The sequence below is a fragment of the Lethenteron reissneri genome, chromosome 19, assembly GCF_015708825.2.
Source record: "Lethenteron reissneri isolate LAM-NWPU_2019-01 chromosome 19, ASM1570882v1, whole genome shotgun sequence".
Lineage (NCBI taxonomy): Eukaryota > Metazoa > Chordata > Hyperoartia > Petromyzontiformes > Petromyzontidae > Lethenteron > Lethenteron reissneri.
Genome location: NC_083797.1, coordinates 1,340,144 through 1,354,302, shown reverse-complemented (window position 1 = coordinate 1,354,302; position 14,159 = coordinate 1,340,144). Strand labels below are relative to the sequence as shown.

At 56.8% G+C, this 14,159-nt stretch overlaps 1 protein-coding gene across 2 annotated transcripts; it reads right to left on the bottom strand.

Moving 5' to 3' along the window:
• Window positions 1-42: 42 nt before the first annotated feature.
• On the bottom strand, window positions 43-14,056 carry LOC133344116 (L-gulonolactone oxidase-like). 2 transcript variants are annotated; one of them, XM_061554096.1, is made up of 12 exons: window positions 12,277-14,056; window positions 7,952-8,047; window positions 7,376-7,501; window positions 6,360-6,454; window positions 5,202-5,292; window positions 4,449-4,634; window positions 4,210-4,317; window positions 3,533-3,609; window positions 2,304-2,453; window positions 1,800-1,964; window positions 1,361-1,451; window positions 43-1,221 (listed from the first exon to the last, which is right to left on the bottom strand). In XM_061554096.1, exons 1-12 carry the CDS (start codon window positions 12,283-12,285, stop codon window positions 1,033-1,035), a joined length of 1,383 nt encoding a protein of 460 aa, XP_061410080.1. In that variant the 5' UTR covers window positions 12,286-14,056; the 3' UTR covers window positions 43-1,032. The 2 variants fall into 2 exon arrangements, with proteins under 2 accessions (XP_061410080.1, XP_061410081.1); XM_061554097.1 differs by lacking the exon at window positions 12,277-14,056 and having other exon boundaries at window positions 7,845-7,973.
• Window positions 14,057-14,159: the final 103 nt, after the last annotated feature.

Here is a 14,159-nt window from a genome sequence, read left to right as displayed (position 1 = left end):
GATAAGAAACAACAACAACAAACGACAAACAAACAGGGCGGATGAAATATGTATTTTTTATTGAGGGAAGCCAGGGCCTCAAGCGACAACCACGAGCAGATGAGAGTGAGACCAGGGGAATGCGTGCTGAGGGTGGCAGATCAGTGTGAGCGTGGGACCATCTGTCCATGGGTCAATGGATTGAATTCTCGATTTTAATCAGCAAGACATATATCTTTGACAAAACACACACCGGACTAACATTTCTCGCATCTCTCACTTCTTCCTCTGACAAAAAAAAAGAAACGTGAGTGAAAGTCTCATCGACTCTACGTCTCGTTTCGTCCCATATCTGAACTGGACCTCCTGCGTCAGCTCGCACCGATGGAGACATCGTGGTCCACGGGAGGAGACGAGTTGACTGCGTTCCCACTTGTCGATGTGGCAGATCCCGTCTAGAAAGCCCTCGCCCACATTTTCAACCTCTTAACGAAGGTACATTAACCACAAATCTGGCTGTCGCCTGATGAAGCTAGTTGTAATTACTGGCGAAACGTCGTACTCAGATTGTAAATGTTGTGGCTTGGCTCTCCAACACACCGGTTAGTGCTGTACTAGTGACGAACTGGCCGCGTTCTGTTTACGTGACAACCCTTACTAGTTGGCTGTGTCGGGTGGTGGTGGGTTTTAACGACACATTTATATATTTACGCGATCGAACCCAACAAAAACCTCTACCATGTCCCTTCAGTGACCTGGAGAAAGTCCTCTACTGCAGTGCACTATTCCTCGACTCGTTATTGTCTCTTTATGACTCGCCCATACTGGACATCTGTGAAAAAGAGCTTTATAGTTTGTCGGATTTCTCCAGTCTCAATGAAGATTCCGATTCTGATCCGTGTCAGGGTGGGATGAGTGTGCGGGTGGGATCAGTGGAAGGGTGGGATCAGTGTGAGGGTGTGATAAGGGGGATCAGCCACTATGAAGGTGGGGTCAATGGGAGGATGGGATCGGAGAGGGGAGAGTGATAGCTGGGTTACGATGAGGCTGGGATCAGTGGGCAGGCTGCGTTCCTTCCCGCACGTCCCCCTGCTCCCCCTCTTCATCCCCCGCCCCCGGAAACACGCGCTGCAGGTAGGGGTTGAGGAAGAGGCCGTGGGGATCCAGGCGAGAGCGGACTCGAGCGAATTCCTCTAGGCCCGGGTACATGCGTGACAGATCCTCTGCGGTGCAGCCATGCGCCTGGGGGCGCGGTGGGGCAGAGAGGGGGCCCTGTTACCCCCCAGTACGCCACTCACAAGGGACCCTCACTCGCATGAGACCCCGTTACATGACACTCAGGGGACCCCACTCACAGGGGGGGGGGGGGGGGGTCCTGTACCTTAGCCCAGTGAGGGCGCCCCCCTGCCCGGCGCATGATGTCCTCGTAGGCCGCCCAGTACGCACCACGCTCGGCCTCGCGGTTATAGGGCCTGGGTTCACACGCAGGCACACACACAGAACCCTCATGTAGCCCTAACAGGCTGTTGGGGCAAGGGCTGCTAGCGAGTAACACCTATGAAGGCCGGCACGACACACGAGGGGGTGGGTGGTCAGCACCAGGCGGCCGCCTTCGTCTCGCTAGTGGCGATGTTCACACACCGCACCAGGTACTCATTTGAGGCTGAGTCGACTTAGAGGAGGCCCCCACAGGATCGCTGAAGATAATCGTCGCCGGTGTTGATGGCCGTGAGCGGGAATCGAATTCGTAGCGCAGCGCGCTAAGCACTGCGCCACCGCTCGCTCGCAGGCGCTCCTACCCGCGCACGACACGCACACACCTGTAGGTGATGATGTTGATGTAGCACGAGTCTCGCCCGCTACAGGGGCTCATCAGGATGTCATCGGCGCGCGCGAAGCGGACCTCAACGGGGACGTGGGCGGGGACGCCCGGCGTCGCCTGCACCCAACGCGACAGCTGGGTGAGCGCCCAGCCGGCTCGCTCGCTGGGACGCGGGGTCACGGGGTCACACGGAGGAACAAGGAGGTCATAGGGGAACACAAGCAGGGGGTGACGGGGGAACAAGGAGGTCATAGGGGAACACGGGGTGACAGGGGATCACGGCGTCACAAGAGGACACGGGGTCACGGGGTAAACACGGGGTCACCGGGGGAACACGTGGACATGGGGACACAGAGACAACGGAACGTGGGGAGACAGGGACCAGCGTTACAGGGACAGGAGGACATGGGGGTACAGCGGTAGGTAGATCAGGGAAGGCAGGGACAAACAGGAACACGGGGTCATCGGGGCACGGGGTCATCAGGGCACAGATTAATCTCACCGAGGCAGGGCCCAGTCCTGCACGTGCTGCAGGAAGAGGCAGTCGAAGTTGAAGATGCGGTCGCTACGGTCCACGCGCTCCGTGCGCCCCGAGAAGAGCACGCGGAACGCCACGCGGTTGATCCACGGGACGAGGCGCGGCACGAGGACGCTGCCGTGAGACACGGGGGGGGGGGCAGAGGGGGGCAGGGGGGGCAGTAGAGGCAGCCACCGAAATTCACCGCAACACCCTCACCAATCAGAACACCCTCGCAGAGCTGTCGGAAAGACCGACAGACCTGTTCTTCACCTGAGGACGGCTGCTTGCGTTGTGGCCGAAACGTCGTGAGAATTGTATTTTATTATGAATCCCTGCAGTCACGAAAGCTTTAAATCGAAATCTATGGGTAGTGTTTCATCTATGGGCAGTGTTGAGTCTATAGGCAGTGTTGAGTCTATGTATGTGTATACAGTATGTGTTGAACTTAATTTGCGTCGTGCGTAGCCAACCGCGTACAGTATATGGGATGTGGTCATTATATATAATTCACGAACAGCGGTTGTGAGATGCTGTCAGTATGAATGGCGCGATATAAAATTAAAATAACATTTTTATAATTATTCTGAACGATCCTCATCTCGTGTCCATTAGCCGGGCGGCGGTGACGGTGGCTACGCTGCTGCACGTGGCTGTATGTGTGTATGTGTAACTTCTTTCGCACCGTACGTAGCCAACCGTGCTAACCGGAGGTGCGGCTGCCTGTAACCCAGCGCGGCGTGGGGACAGCAGCAGCAGCAGCAGCGAGGGTTGGTGGATCACACACAGATGGAACCCGCTTCCAACCCCAAGGGTGGGCGACGAGGGGAAGCCGGACCCTTTGCTCGCCAGGAGATGGCGCGATGTGGACTCCACCTGCACTCCACCTGTTCTGTCTGCAATGGGGATAGAGTGTTGCCCCCTCGCACTTGGGTGGTTTCTCCGGGTGCTCCGGTTTCCTCCCACGTGTAAGCACTCCCTACTTGGCCGAGAATACTTGAAACGATAGAGGACCGCAGAGCTTGGGCAATTGATGGTACTGGCTTATCGCATGGCTGCTGCTGCTGCCTTCCCGCTCCTGGTCTGTGATTCCTCCTCCTGTCACCTCTGAGTCGTTCCCCTCTCTCTCTCGATGAGAGCGTTACACGTTTCCATGAAAGATATCGTATTCGATGGTCCGGCAAGGCGCGTGGTGGTGAGTACCACACAAGTACCTGAGCCACAGCAGGAACTCGAACAGGTAGTAGCCGACCAAACGGTCCCAGAACCAGCTGCGGGGGTTCTTGATGGGCTGAGGGTCACGGGAGCGGGGGGGGGGGTCAACGTGAGCACCACTCACAGGTACAACATCATTTATAAAGCTCTCCCGCAGGGGACCATATTTCTGATATGCACATGTCACTTTTATCATCTGCAGAGCGATTTTACTTAGTTTAAAAAAATATTTTTTTATGTATTTTAAAATATTGTTGCCGCTGTTTACATTGTTGTTCGTTTTCACAAGCTGAGAGAGAGTGACACTGGAACAAAGAATCTCACTGCCATGTACCTCACGTGTGCATGGGTATGTGATCAATAAAGCTGACTGACTTACTGACTGACTTACCTGACCCACACCTTAGCCGCACCTCAACGCTCACAAATGTCTGGAAGGGCTCAACCGGGACACTTCTGAACCGGCCGCCCCTCCCTCCACACACTAATTTATCATAACCCCGCCCACCACCCAGGTAGCTCCCCCCACTGCTCCGATAGCCCCGCCCACCACCCAGGTAGCCCCCGCTCACTCCGCAGGTAGCGCTGTGACATCCTCGCTGGCCTGACGGGAACTGTCACAACCTAACGGGGAAGGTTTGGTGACCTCGCCTGCCCTGGCCTCGGCTGCCCTCACCTGGTCGGTGCGGTCGATGTAGAACACGGTCACGTGGTCGGTGTAGGGGAACCAGAAGAACTTGAAGAACTCGGAGCGCGAGAGGTGAGTGTCCAGCTCACCCAGCACCTGGTGGGCAGGGAGGCAGGGGGCGACTCGCTCACTCACCCGCGCCCGCGTGACGCTCACCTGTGCACCTATGTTGAACTTCTTTCGCACCGTACGTAGCCAACATGCAGCGGTGCGTGCGTGACGCTCACCTCGGCGAGGGTGCTGGGGAAGGTGCGCTGCGCGAGGCGGAACGCGGCCACGCACTGCAGCGAGACGGTGAGCACCACGCCGAGCGCGCCCAGGTGCACGCGCGCCGCACTCAGTAGGTCCCGGTTGGACTCGACGCTCACGCTCACCACCTCGCCAGACGCCAGCATCAGAGACAGCGCACACACCTGCACGGCGGGGCCACGACACGTGCGGTGAGCGCGCGGTGAGCACGCGGTGAGGAGTGGGAGGGTGAGGAGTGGGAGGGTGAGGAGTGGGAGGGTGAGGAGTGGGAGGGTGAGGAGTGGGAGGGTGAGGAGTGGGAGGGTGAGGAGTGGGAGGGTGAGGAGTGGGAGGGTGAGGAGTGAGAGGGTGAGGAGTGGGAGGGTGAGGAGTGAGAGGGTGAGGAGTGAGAGGGTGAGGAGTGGGAGGGTGAGGAGTGAGAGGGAGGGTGAGGAGTGGGAGGGTGAGGAGTGGGAGGGTGAGGAGTGGGAGGGTGAGGAGTGAGAGGGTGAGGAGTGGGAGGGTGAGGAGTGGGAGGGTGAGGAGTGGGAGGGTGAGGAGTGGGAGGGTGAGGAGTGGGAGGGTGAAGAGTCGGAGGGTGAGGAGTGGGAGGTTGAGGAGTGGGAGGGTGAGGAGTGGGAGGGTGAGGAGTGAGAGGGTGAGGAGTGGGAGGGTGAGGAGTGAGAGGGTGAGGAGTGGGAGGGTGAGGAGTGAGAGGGAGAGTGAGGAGTGGGAGGGTGAGGCGCCCTCACCTGAGTGGGGAGGATGCCGTGCGCTGCCCCAGTGTTGTGGGTCCCGGTGCCAATCACCCCGCCCACCGTGACGTCAGACACCGCCCCGATACTGGGGGGAGGGGGTGTGGGGGGTCATGGGGGGAGGTGGGGGTCATGAGGGGAGGGGGTGTGGGGGGTCATGGGGGGAGGGTGTGTGGGGGTCATGGGGGGAGGGGGTGGGGGTCATGGGGGGTCATGGGGGGGTGAGGGTCATGGGGGGAGGGGGGCAAGGAGGGGGTTGGGCTACCTGGCCTGTCACTCCACACGATGCCCCCGGTGTCTTCCCGACCACACGCGTGTTGAGCGCGGTTTGGCGACGTACGGCGCTAAAGAAGTTCGACCCACATGCTGCCCGACGTTCTCTCAGCTTGCGCAACGTGGACTCCTCTGAAGGAGGATGACCACCTGCGCCGGCTTGAGAACGCTCAGGCTGGCCTGCCTACGACCCACGGTGGGTTTCACCTGGCTGCGTTGTGTGCGCAGCTCACAGATTGTTGAGAATATATCCAGTGTGGCGAGTATGGTAGGTGTGGTGTGAGTGGTGTGGTGTTTGTGTATGGTGTGGTGTGTGTGGTGGGTGTGAGTGGTGTGTATGGTGTGTGTGGTGTTTGTGTATGGTGTGGTGTGTATGGTATGAGTAGTATGAGTGGTATGAGTGGTGTGTATGGTGTGAGTGGGGTGAGTGGTGTGGTGTGTATGATGTGGTTTAGTGTGGTGGTCGTGGTGTGTATGGTTTGAGTTGTGTGTGTGGTGTGTGTGGTATGGGTGGGGTGTATGGTGTGTGTGGTGTGAGTGGTGTGTGTGGGGTGTATGGTGTGCTGTGTATGGTGTGAGTGATGTGTGAGTGGTGCGTGTGGTGTGTGTGATGTGTGTGGTGTTTGTGTGGTGTGTATGGTGTGGTGTGTGGTGTGTGTGTATGGTGTGAGTGATGTGTGAGTGGTGCGTGTGGAGTGTGTGTGGTGTGTGTGGTGTGAGTGGTGTGTGTGGTGTGTATAGTGTGGTGTGCGGTGTGTGTGTATGGTGTGAGTGATGTGTGAGTGGTGCGTGTGGAGTGTGTGTGGTGTGTGTGTGGTGTGTGTGTGTGTATGGTGTGCATGGTTTGTGTGATGTGTGAGTGGTGCGCGTGGTTGTGGCTACTTGGAGAGGGCGAGTCCGTGTTTCGCGAGTTCCTCGTTCAGGTCACTCAGCATCGCCCCGGCCTGGACGGTGACGCGCCGAGACTCCCGGTCCACCTGCCACACCAACCACGTCAACCACACCAACCACACCAACCACACACCACACACCACACCACAGCAAATACACAGCAATCACACACACCACACCACATCAAATACACCACACACACCACACACACCACACACCAACCACACACACCACACACCAACCACACACACCACACACCAACCACACACACCAACCACATACACCAACCACACACCACACACCCCACATCAAATACACCAATCACACACCACACACACCACATCAAATACCCCAATCACACACCACACAAACCACACACACCACACACACCAACCACACACACCACACACACCACATCAAATACACCAACCACACACCACAGCAACCACACACAGCAACAACATACACCACACCAACCACACACACCACACCAACCACAACAACCACACACACCACACCACACACACCACACACACCACACCAACCACACCGACGACAACGACACACCACGCATTGACACTGGATCATCGGTCACAAGGCTTAAGTGTCCCTCTGCTGGAAGGGGTTACCTGCAGCACTCTGCTGGAAGGGGTTACCTGCAGCTCCCTGCTGGAAGGGGTAACCTGCTGCTCCCAGCTGAATGGGGTAACCTGCTGCACCCTGCTGAAAGGGGTAACCTGCAGCACTCTGCTGGAAGGGGTTACTTGTAGGACCCTGCTGGAAGGGGTTACCTGCTGCTCCCTGCTGGAAGGGGTAACCTGCTGCTCCCAGCTGAATGGGGTAACCTGCTGCACCCTGCTGAAAGGGGTAACCTGCAGCACTCTGCTGGAAGGGGTTAGCGGCAGCTCCCTGCTGAATGGGGTTACCTGCAGGACCCTGCTGGAAGGGGTAACCTGCTGCTCCCTGCTGGAAGGGGTAACCTGCTGAACTCTTCTGGAAGGGGTTACCTGCAGGACCTTGTTGAAGCGCTCCAGGCTGACCATGAAGTCCTCGGTGCAGGCGATGTCAGAGGGTGAGTGCCCGGCCCCAACCACCTTCACGTGGCGCCCGGCACCACGCGCCTGGGCCAGCACCTACAACAGCCAACAACCACCACAACTACAATCACCACAACCACAATCACCACAACCACAATCACCACAACCACCACAACCACAATCAATCACCACAGCCACAATCACCACAACCACAATCACCACAACCACCACAACCACAACCACCACAATCACAACCACCACAATCACCACAACCACTATCGCCATGCGTGCTGCATGCGTGCTGTATATGCGTGTTGTAACGGCGTGCCGTATATGCGTGCTGCATCCGTGCTGCATGCGTGCTGTATATCCGTGCTGTATATGCGTACCACATATGCGTGCTGCATGCGTGCTGTATATCCGTGCTGTATATGCGTACCACATATGCGTGCTGCATGCGTGCTGTATATGCGTGCTGCATGCGTGCTGTATATCCGTGCTGTATATCCGTGCTGCATATGCGTGCTGCATGCGTGCTGTTCACACGTCTCGGATCTCGGCCTCGCTGCTGGGCATGAAGAAGAGCTCTGGGCGACACGTGAAGGTTCGCGCCCAGTTGCTGAAGCGGTGGCCTCGTTCACCCTGCGCACAAAGACAAAGGTCCCCCCCCCCCGTGTAGCCTTCGCACGCTGGTGGGGCAAGTGCTGTTAGCGAGTAGTCCGTATGAAGGCCGCAACGTCTCAACGATGACGCGGTTAGGTAGCCAACAACCACGGCCGGACCGCCGCCTTTGTCTCCCCAGTGCCAATGTGTACACGCAGAAACGTGTACTGTGCTGTACTCACTTAAGGCCGAGTCGACCTAGGGGAGGTCCCGGACCGGGTTCAAATATTCGCTGCCGAATGTTGGCCGTGAGAGGGAATTTAACTCTGGCTGGCCCGGTTAGTAGCCACCGCTCTACCAATGCGTTGTCTCTGATTTGTGTTGTACACCCCTCCGCCACCCGACGACACAGCCCAGTAAACAAGGGTCATTTAATGGCGCGTTTGTTCGTCGCGTGGCTACTTTATTCGGCTGCGTCGGGTGGTGCTCTAACAAAACAAACATCTGCATATGATCCGGCAGCGTAGTTTAAATCTTATCTTATCTCATATTTATATAACGCCTTTATCCAAGGCGCTTTACAAGGGGTATGAGTGTTACAATGACGGTAGCTAAAAGTGATAGGGTGAACAGAGATTGGGGTCTGGGGAGAGAGGTTCGTGGGTACGGGAATTACGGTGGGTACCTGGGGATGTAGGGGTGAAGGATGGGGCCAGGGAGGAGAGGTGGGGGACTTGAAGGAGGAGCGGGAAGTGGACAGGGTGCTCGCTGCTCCATGTGGAGGGGAAGTGTGTTCCCGTGCCAGGGGGCAAGTCGGGAAAAGGAGCGGAAACGGTGGATTGGGCACAACGAGTGGGGGGGGGGGGGGTGAGGAGTTCGGGGAGAGATTGCGAGCGGAGAGGGCGGGCGGAGACGTCACGTGACGAGACAAGGCAAGCGAGGTGCGGTGTGTCGCTGTGGCAGATTGATGATTTGGAAGCACAGGTGCTGACCAACGTCCAAAACCCCCAAGTCCTCGTCGAATCATGCAAAACGTCTCTCTCTAGAAACCATCACAAGCCTCCCGTACGTCACGTGACTTAGGTGGGGCCACCCCCACTCTGACCCCACTCTGACCCCTCTCATCTATCGATCTCGGTTTCCAAGTCAGCTCAAGCCTCCCGTGAACCACGTGACTCCCGTGTAGCCACCCCCACTCTGACCCCTCCCCTCTCCCCGCCCACTGTGAAAACGAACGCCGCTCCTCTGCCTCTCCCCCCTCCCCCCTTTCATCGTCATCATCATCATCACCACCCTCTCTTCATCCCCGTGGGTGGCTGTCGTGGGTGGCTGTAGTGGGTGGCTGTTGCGGGTGGCTGTAGTGGGTGGCTGTCGTGGGGGACTGTAGTGGGTGGCTGTAGTGGGTGGATGTCGTGGGTGGCTGTGGTGGGTGGCTGTCGTGGGTGGCTGTCGTGGGTGGCTGTAGTGGGTGGCTGTCGTGGGTGGCTGTCGTGGGTGGCTGTAGTGGGTGGCTGTAGTGGGTGGTCAGCAGACACGAGGGAGACTTTGAGGACTCATCTGAATCTTTATTTTATTTTTCTTGGATAAATCCGATGAGCCGTGAAGCTCTTTGTTTTTGACAGATGTCCAGGAGACTTGGGGGGCAGGCGGCTCGTTGGCAGATCGCGTCAACAACAACAACCGCCGTTCACGGCTAAGTGGCCGTGATGTCACCACGGCGCTTATGCCAGGCTAGGTGCACCGAGGTGGCTTAAGTGCACCGAGCCTGGTTCAAGCGCCGTGGCCACGTCACGGCCACTTCGTGGTGAACGGCGGTGGTTGTTGTTGTTGTTGCACTTTGAGTCCGTCACGCGTGAAGTGTTGAAGGCTCGCTGTTGGCAGCAGCGAGTCACGGGGCAGACCCCAGCTGGGATGACCGACTGAGACGACGGGAAGATGCCCCACCTGAGCCCCCCCCCCCCCCCCCCCACTGTGCCAGGCTAGGTGCAGGAGCAGCTCACGGGACAGACCCTGGGTGTGCCATTGGACGACCGACTGAGACGACGGGCAATTGCCCACACGAGCCCCCCACTGCGCCATCTCTGTGGGTCGCCCCTGCGGCTCGCGTCGCCACGCCACGCCACGCAGGGTCGCGTCGGACCCGAACGTCGCTCGCCTGAGTGGAGGAAGTTTCACGCGGAGCCTTTCGAGACTCAATGTGCCGTGGCTGGGCTCCTCAACACACCGCCGCTGTGTGCTGTGCTCGTGGTGACGAATTGCCACCTTCCGTTTACGTGGCACAACATTACTAGTTGGTCGCGTCGGGTGGTGGCGGGTTTAACGACACATTTAGATTTTTGCGTGATCTACCCCCCCCCCTAAAAAACACCTGTATTATAAGTGTAGGAATGCGCCTATTTTGATTAAATACTTAAACCCCGACGCTGTGTCGTGTGTGTGTCGTGTGCGTCTCGTGCGGCAGTGCAGCGGGGAGCGCGCTGCCGCTCCGGACCGAGCCGCCCGAGTTCGATCCCCGCTCAGGGCCACCCAACAGCGGTGAGGGTCGCAGTGAATCCCCGGTTCACGTCGGGGATGCGTTCTGACGAAAAGTTACGACGACCAATGTCGAAGCGACGTCAAATCAAAGCAATTAACAGCGCAGGTGGAGGCGGAGCCCGAGGCGAAAGCTGCGAGAAAGGACGGATTACGGTGTCCGCGACGTACGTGCGGTTTGAGACGACGCTAATCAGGTAGCGGTCTTAATTTAGTGTCGACGTATTTGCGAAACAACTTACAAGGGGGGCGGGAGGCGACGTTAATGATTATCTGAACCGTTCAGATGATGATGATTATATCTGAAGCGCTCTCGCGATGATAATCCATTTTGCAAGAGTAATCTGGCTGGATGAGTGGGTGGGCGAGTGAGTGAACGAGTGAGTGGGTGGGCAAGTGAGTGAATGAGTGAGTTGGTGGGCGAGTGAGTGAATGAGTGGGTGAGTGAATGAGTGAGTGGGTGGGCGAGTGAATGAGTGAGTGGGTAGGCGAGTGAGTGGGTGGGTGGGCGAGTGAGTCGGTGAGTTAATTTAACTAGGTCAACACCAGTGATGATTATCTGCACCACTCACGGTCAAGGCTTGTTACGGTCCATTCTTCGCCTGAGGACGGCTGCTTGCGTTGTGGCCGAAACGTCGTGAGAATTGTTTTATTATGTTTTATTTTTATTATTTTATTACTTCCCTTCTACGTGACTTTACCGAAAGAACCAAGAAGATGAATCCCTGCAGTCACGAAAGCTTTAAATCGAAACTTGTTACGGTTATCTGAAGCGGTCCTGGGACTCCTCTAGGTCCACTCGGCCTCAAATGAGTAGCTGGTGCGGTGTATAAACATCGCCACTGGGGAGACAAAGGCGGCCGGGCGTGACCACCCACCCCCTCGTGCCGGCCTTCATGGGTGCTGCTCGCTAACAGCGCTTGCCCCAGCAGTCTGTGAGTGGTGTCACGGGTGACGACGAACTCACAAACCCTCGACATTGAAACAAATCTCGTGGTTAACTAAATGTAGTCAAGTACACGTACGTACATTTAAAATCGAGGTTTTCACGAGTGCACAATATCCATACATTCTGAGCTCTGTTAAAGGTCTGTCTTGCATTTTCTATTGAACTCGCTACATTCCTGAGAAGTCTCGATCACCGTGCAGCCAGTTGCAAGCCGATCGACTGCCGAGTAGGTGGGTGAGTGGGTGAGGTGAGTAGGTGGGTGAGTAGGTGAGTGGGTGGGTGAGGTGAGTGAGGTGAGTAGGTGGGTGAGTTGAGTAGGTGGGTGAGTGCGTGTGTCGGTGAGCGAGTGGGTGACTTGTTGACACTTTTCTATATTTTGCACCGTCGTGTTGTTTGTTTGTTGTTGACGTCTGAACAAGAGCTTCACAGCTCACCGGATTCCTCCTCCAGTCTCAATAAATATTCCCATTCCGATGCTGCAAAAGGTGCCCAAAGTAAACGATTCACCACCCCTGCCTGCAACTTGTCATCGGGGTGATGTTCAAAAGCGCGACATTGGCAGATGAAAGCGAATCCAAGCAGAAGTCAGAGAAATCATTCAGAAGCACAGACAGAGCAGGAGACGTGACGTTGAGCGATCGTCAACCACAGCCGCCATTCTCGGGTTCCCCACTGCCGGGTCACTGGGGTCCGCACGTCTTAGGGATCAGAATCAGAGACCCGAGATCTCTGGATACAGATCACGGATCGCTGGTCCCATGTCCCAGTACCAGCTCAGTCGACTCACCTGCACCATGGCTCCGAGCTGACAGACGAGGCGAGGAGCAGGAGACTGGGTTCCTGGAGGAGTCTGCCTGGCTGGGGAGATGGATGGAGATGGCTGGAGATGGCTGGATAGATGGATGGAGAGCGAGAGAGGGGGGTCCCGGAGTGATATACGAGACAGATGGGTGGAGAGATGAAGCGATGGATGGATGGGACGCTGGTGAAATGGATGGAGATGGTGGATGGAGAGACCGGCTAGAGAGACGACTCGAGAGAGAGAGACGCTTGGGAGGGTGCAGTGTTGGACTCTGTCCCCTGCGCGTTATTAATTGACCAGGATTCTATTGAAACGAAATAAATTTCCAATTACCAATTAGGGCACCCGCAATGGCCCCTGACCCCGGATTCTCAGAGGGCGGCGAGGGGAGCCAGGATCCTTTGGGGTCCCCACAAACAACCAGCACCCATTGACTCGGAGTCGTGGTGAGACAAAGTCACGCTTCACAAAGACTCCATGCAGACAGCACTCGCATACACGACAGCCAAGACATTCCCACAACCACCACACCATACAGCCGTTCTCACCACAAGCACGCGCCACCTATCGGCACTACAACCGCTCACATCAACCACTCTGAATGAGCAAACTACACTCACCAAAACAACAATCACGTTACACCCTCTGGAACAGGACTCGCATGGCGTCCATTCTCAACACCCGTAATTGCAACACCTGTTTCTCTTTGACGAGACAAAACAAGTATAGAATGGTGACGTTTCGGGCAATGGACCTTCTTCATAGCACATACACGGAAAGGCCAGAGAGGTAGTTGTCACATGACACCCACCTCACACCACACCCCCCGCTCTCGCACCACGCCGCCCTCTCTCCGCGTGACAAACGGAGGCACACGTGGAGCGATTGGCCCACGCTTTAATTGCACCGTGACCACAGCCACCCACGCGGACGTCCGGAAACGACGTCGGCCTCGGGCACCCGCGGTCAGAGTTCCACGGAATGACGCAGAGATTCGGTTTTCAAAAATCACGATCAAGAGTACAAATAAAATAAAAACAACACAGACCAGACAGGGCCTTCAACGGGGGAATGCTCAGCCCCCTCCGGAGGCTCGGGGCCTCGCAGAGGGGGGCCTCAGTAGGCCCCCGGCACAACCATCGACTGACACGCGCACAAAGACAAAGCAGCCTTAACAGACTGTTGGGGCGAGTGCTGTTAGCGAATAGCACCTATGAAGGCCGCCACGGCACACGAGGGGTGAGTGGCCAACGCCACGCCCGGCCGCCTTTGTCTCCCCCAGTGGCGATGTTTACACACCGCACCAGGTACTCATTTGAGGCCGAGTCGACCTAGGGGAAGCCCAGCACCGGTTCAGAGAATCGCCACTGGTGTTGGCCGTGAGCGGGTGTCGAACTCTGGTCGCCGGGTTCGTAGTGCAGAGCGCTAACCATTACACCACCGCTCTCCCCACATACACACACACACGTACACACACACACACACGTACACACACACACACACGTACACACACACACACACGTACACACACACACACACACACGTACACACACACACACACACGTACACACACACACACACACGTACACACACACACACACACGTACACACACACACACACACGTACACACACACACACACACGTACACACACACACACACACGTACACACACGTACACACACACACACACGTACACACACACACACACGTACACACACACACACGTACACACACACACATACACACACACACACGTACACACACACACACACACGTACACACACACACACACACACACGTACACACACACACACACACGTACACACACACGTACACACACACGTACACACACACACACACACGCACA

Coding starts and splice junctions, on each gene's coding strand:
- LOC133344116 (XM_061554096.1), bottom strand. Junction 2,454..3,532: donor GAGTTCCTGCTGTGGCTCAG/GTACTTGTGTGG, acceptor GTCTCACGGCAG/CGTCCTCGTGCCGCGCCTCG. Junction 1,965..2,303: donor CAGGACTGGGCCCTGCCTCG/GTGAGATTAATC, acceptor CCCGCGTCCCAG/CGAGCGAGCCGGCTGGGCGC.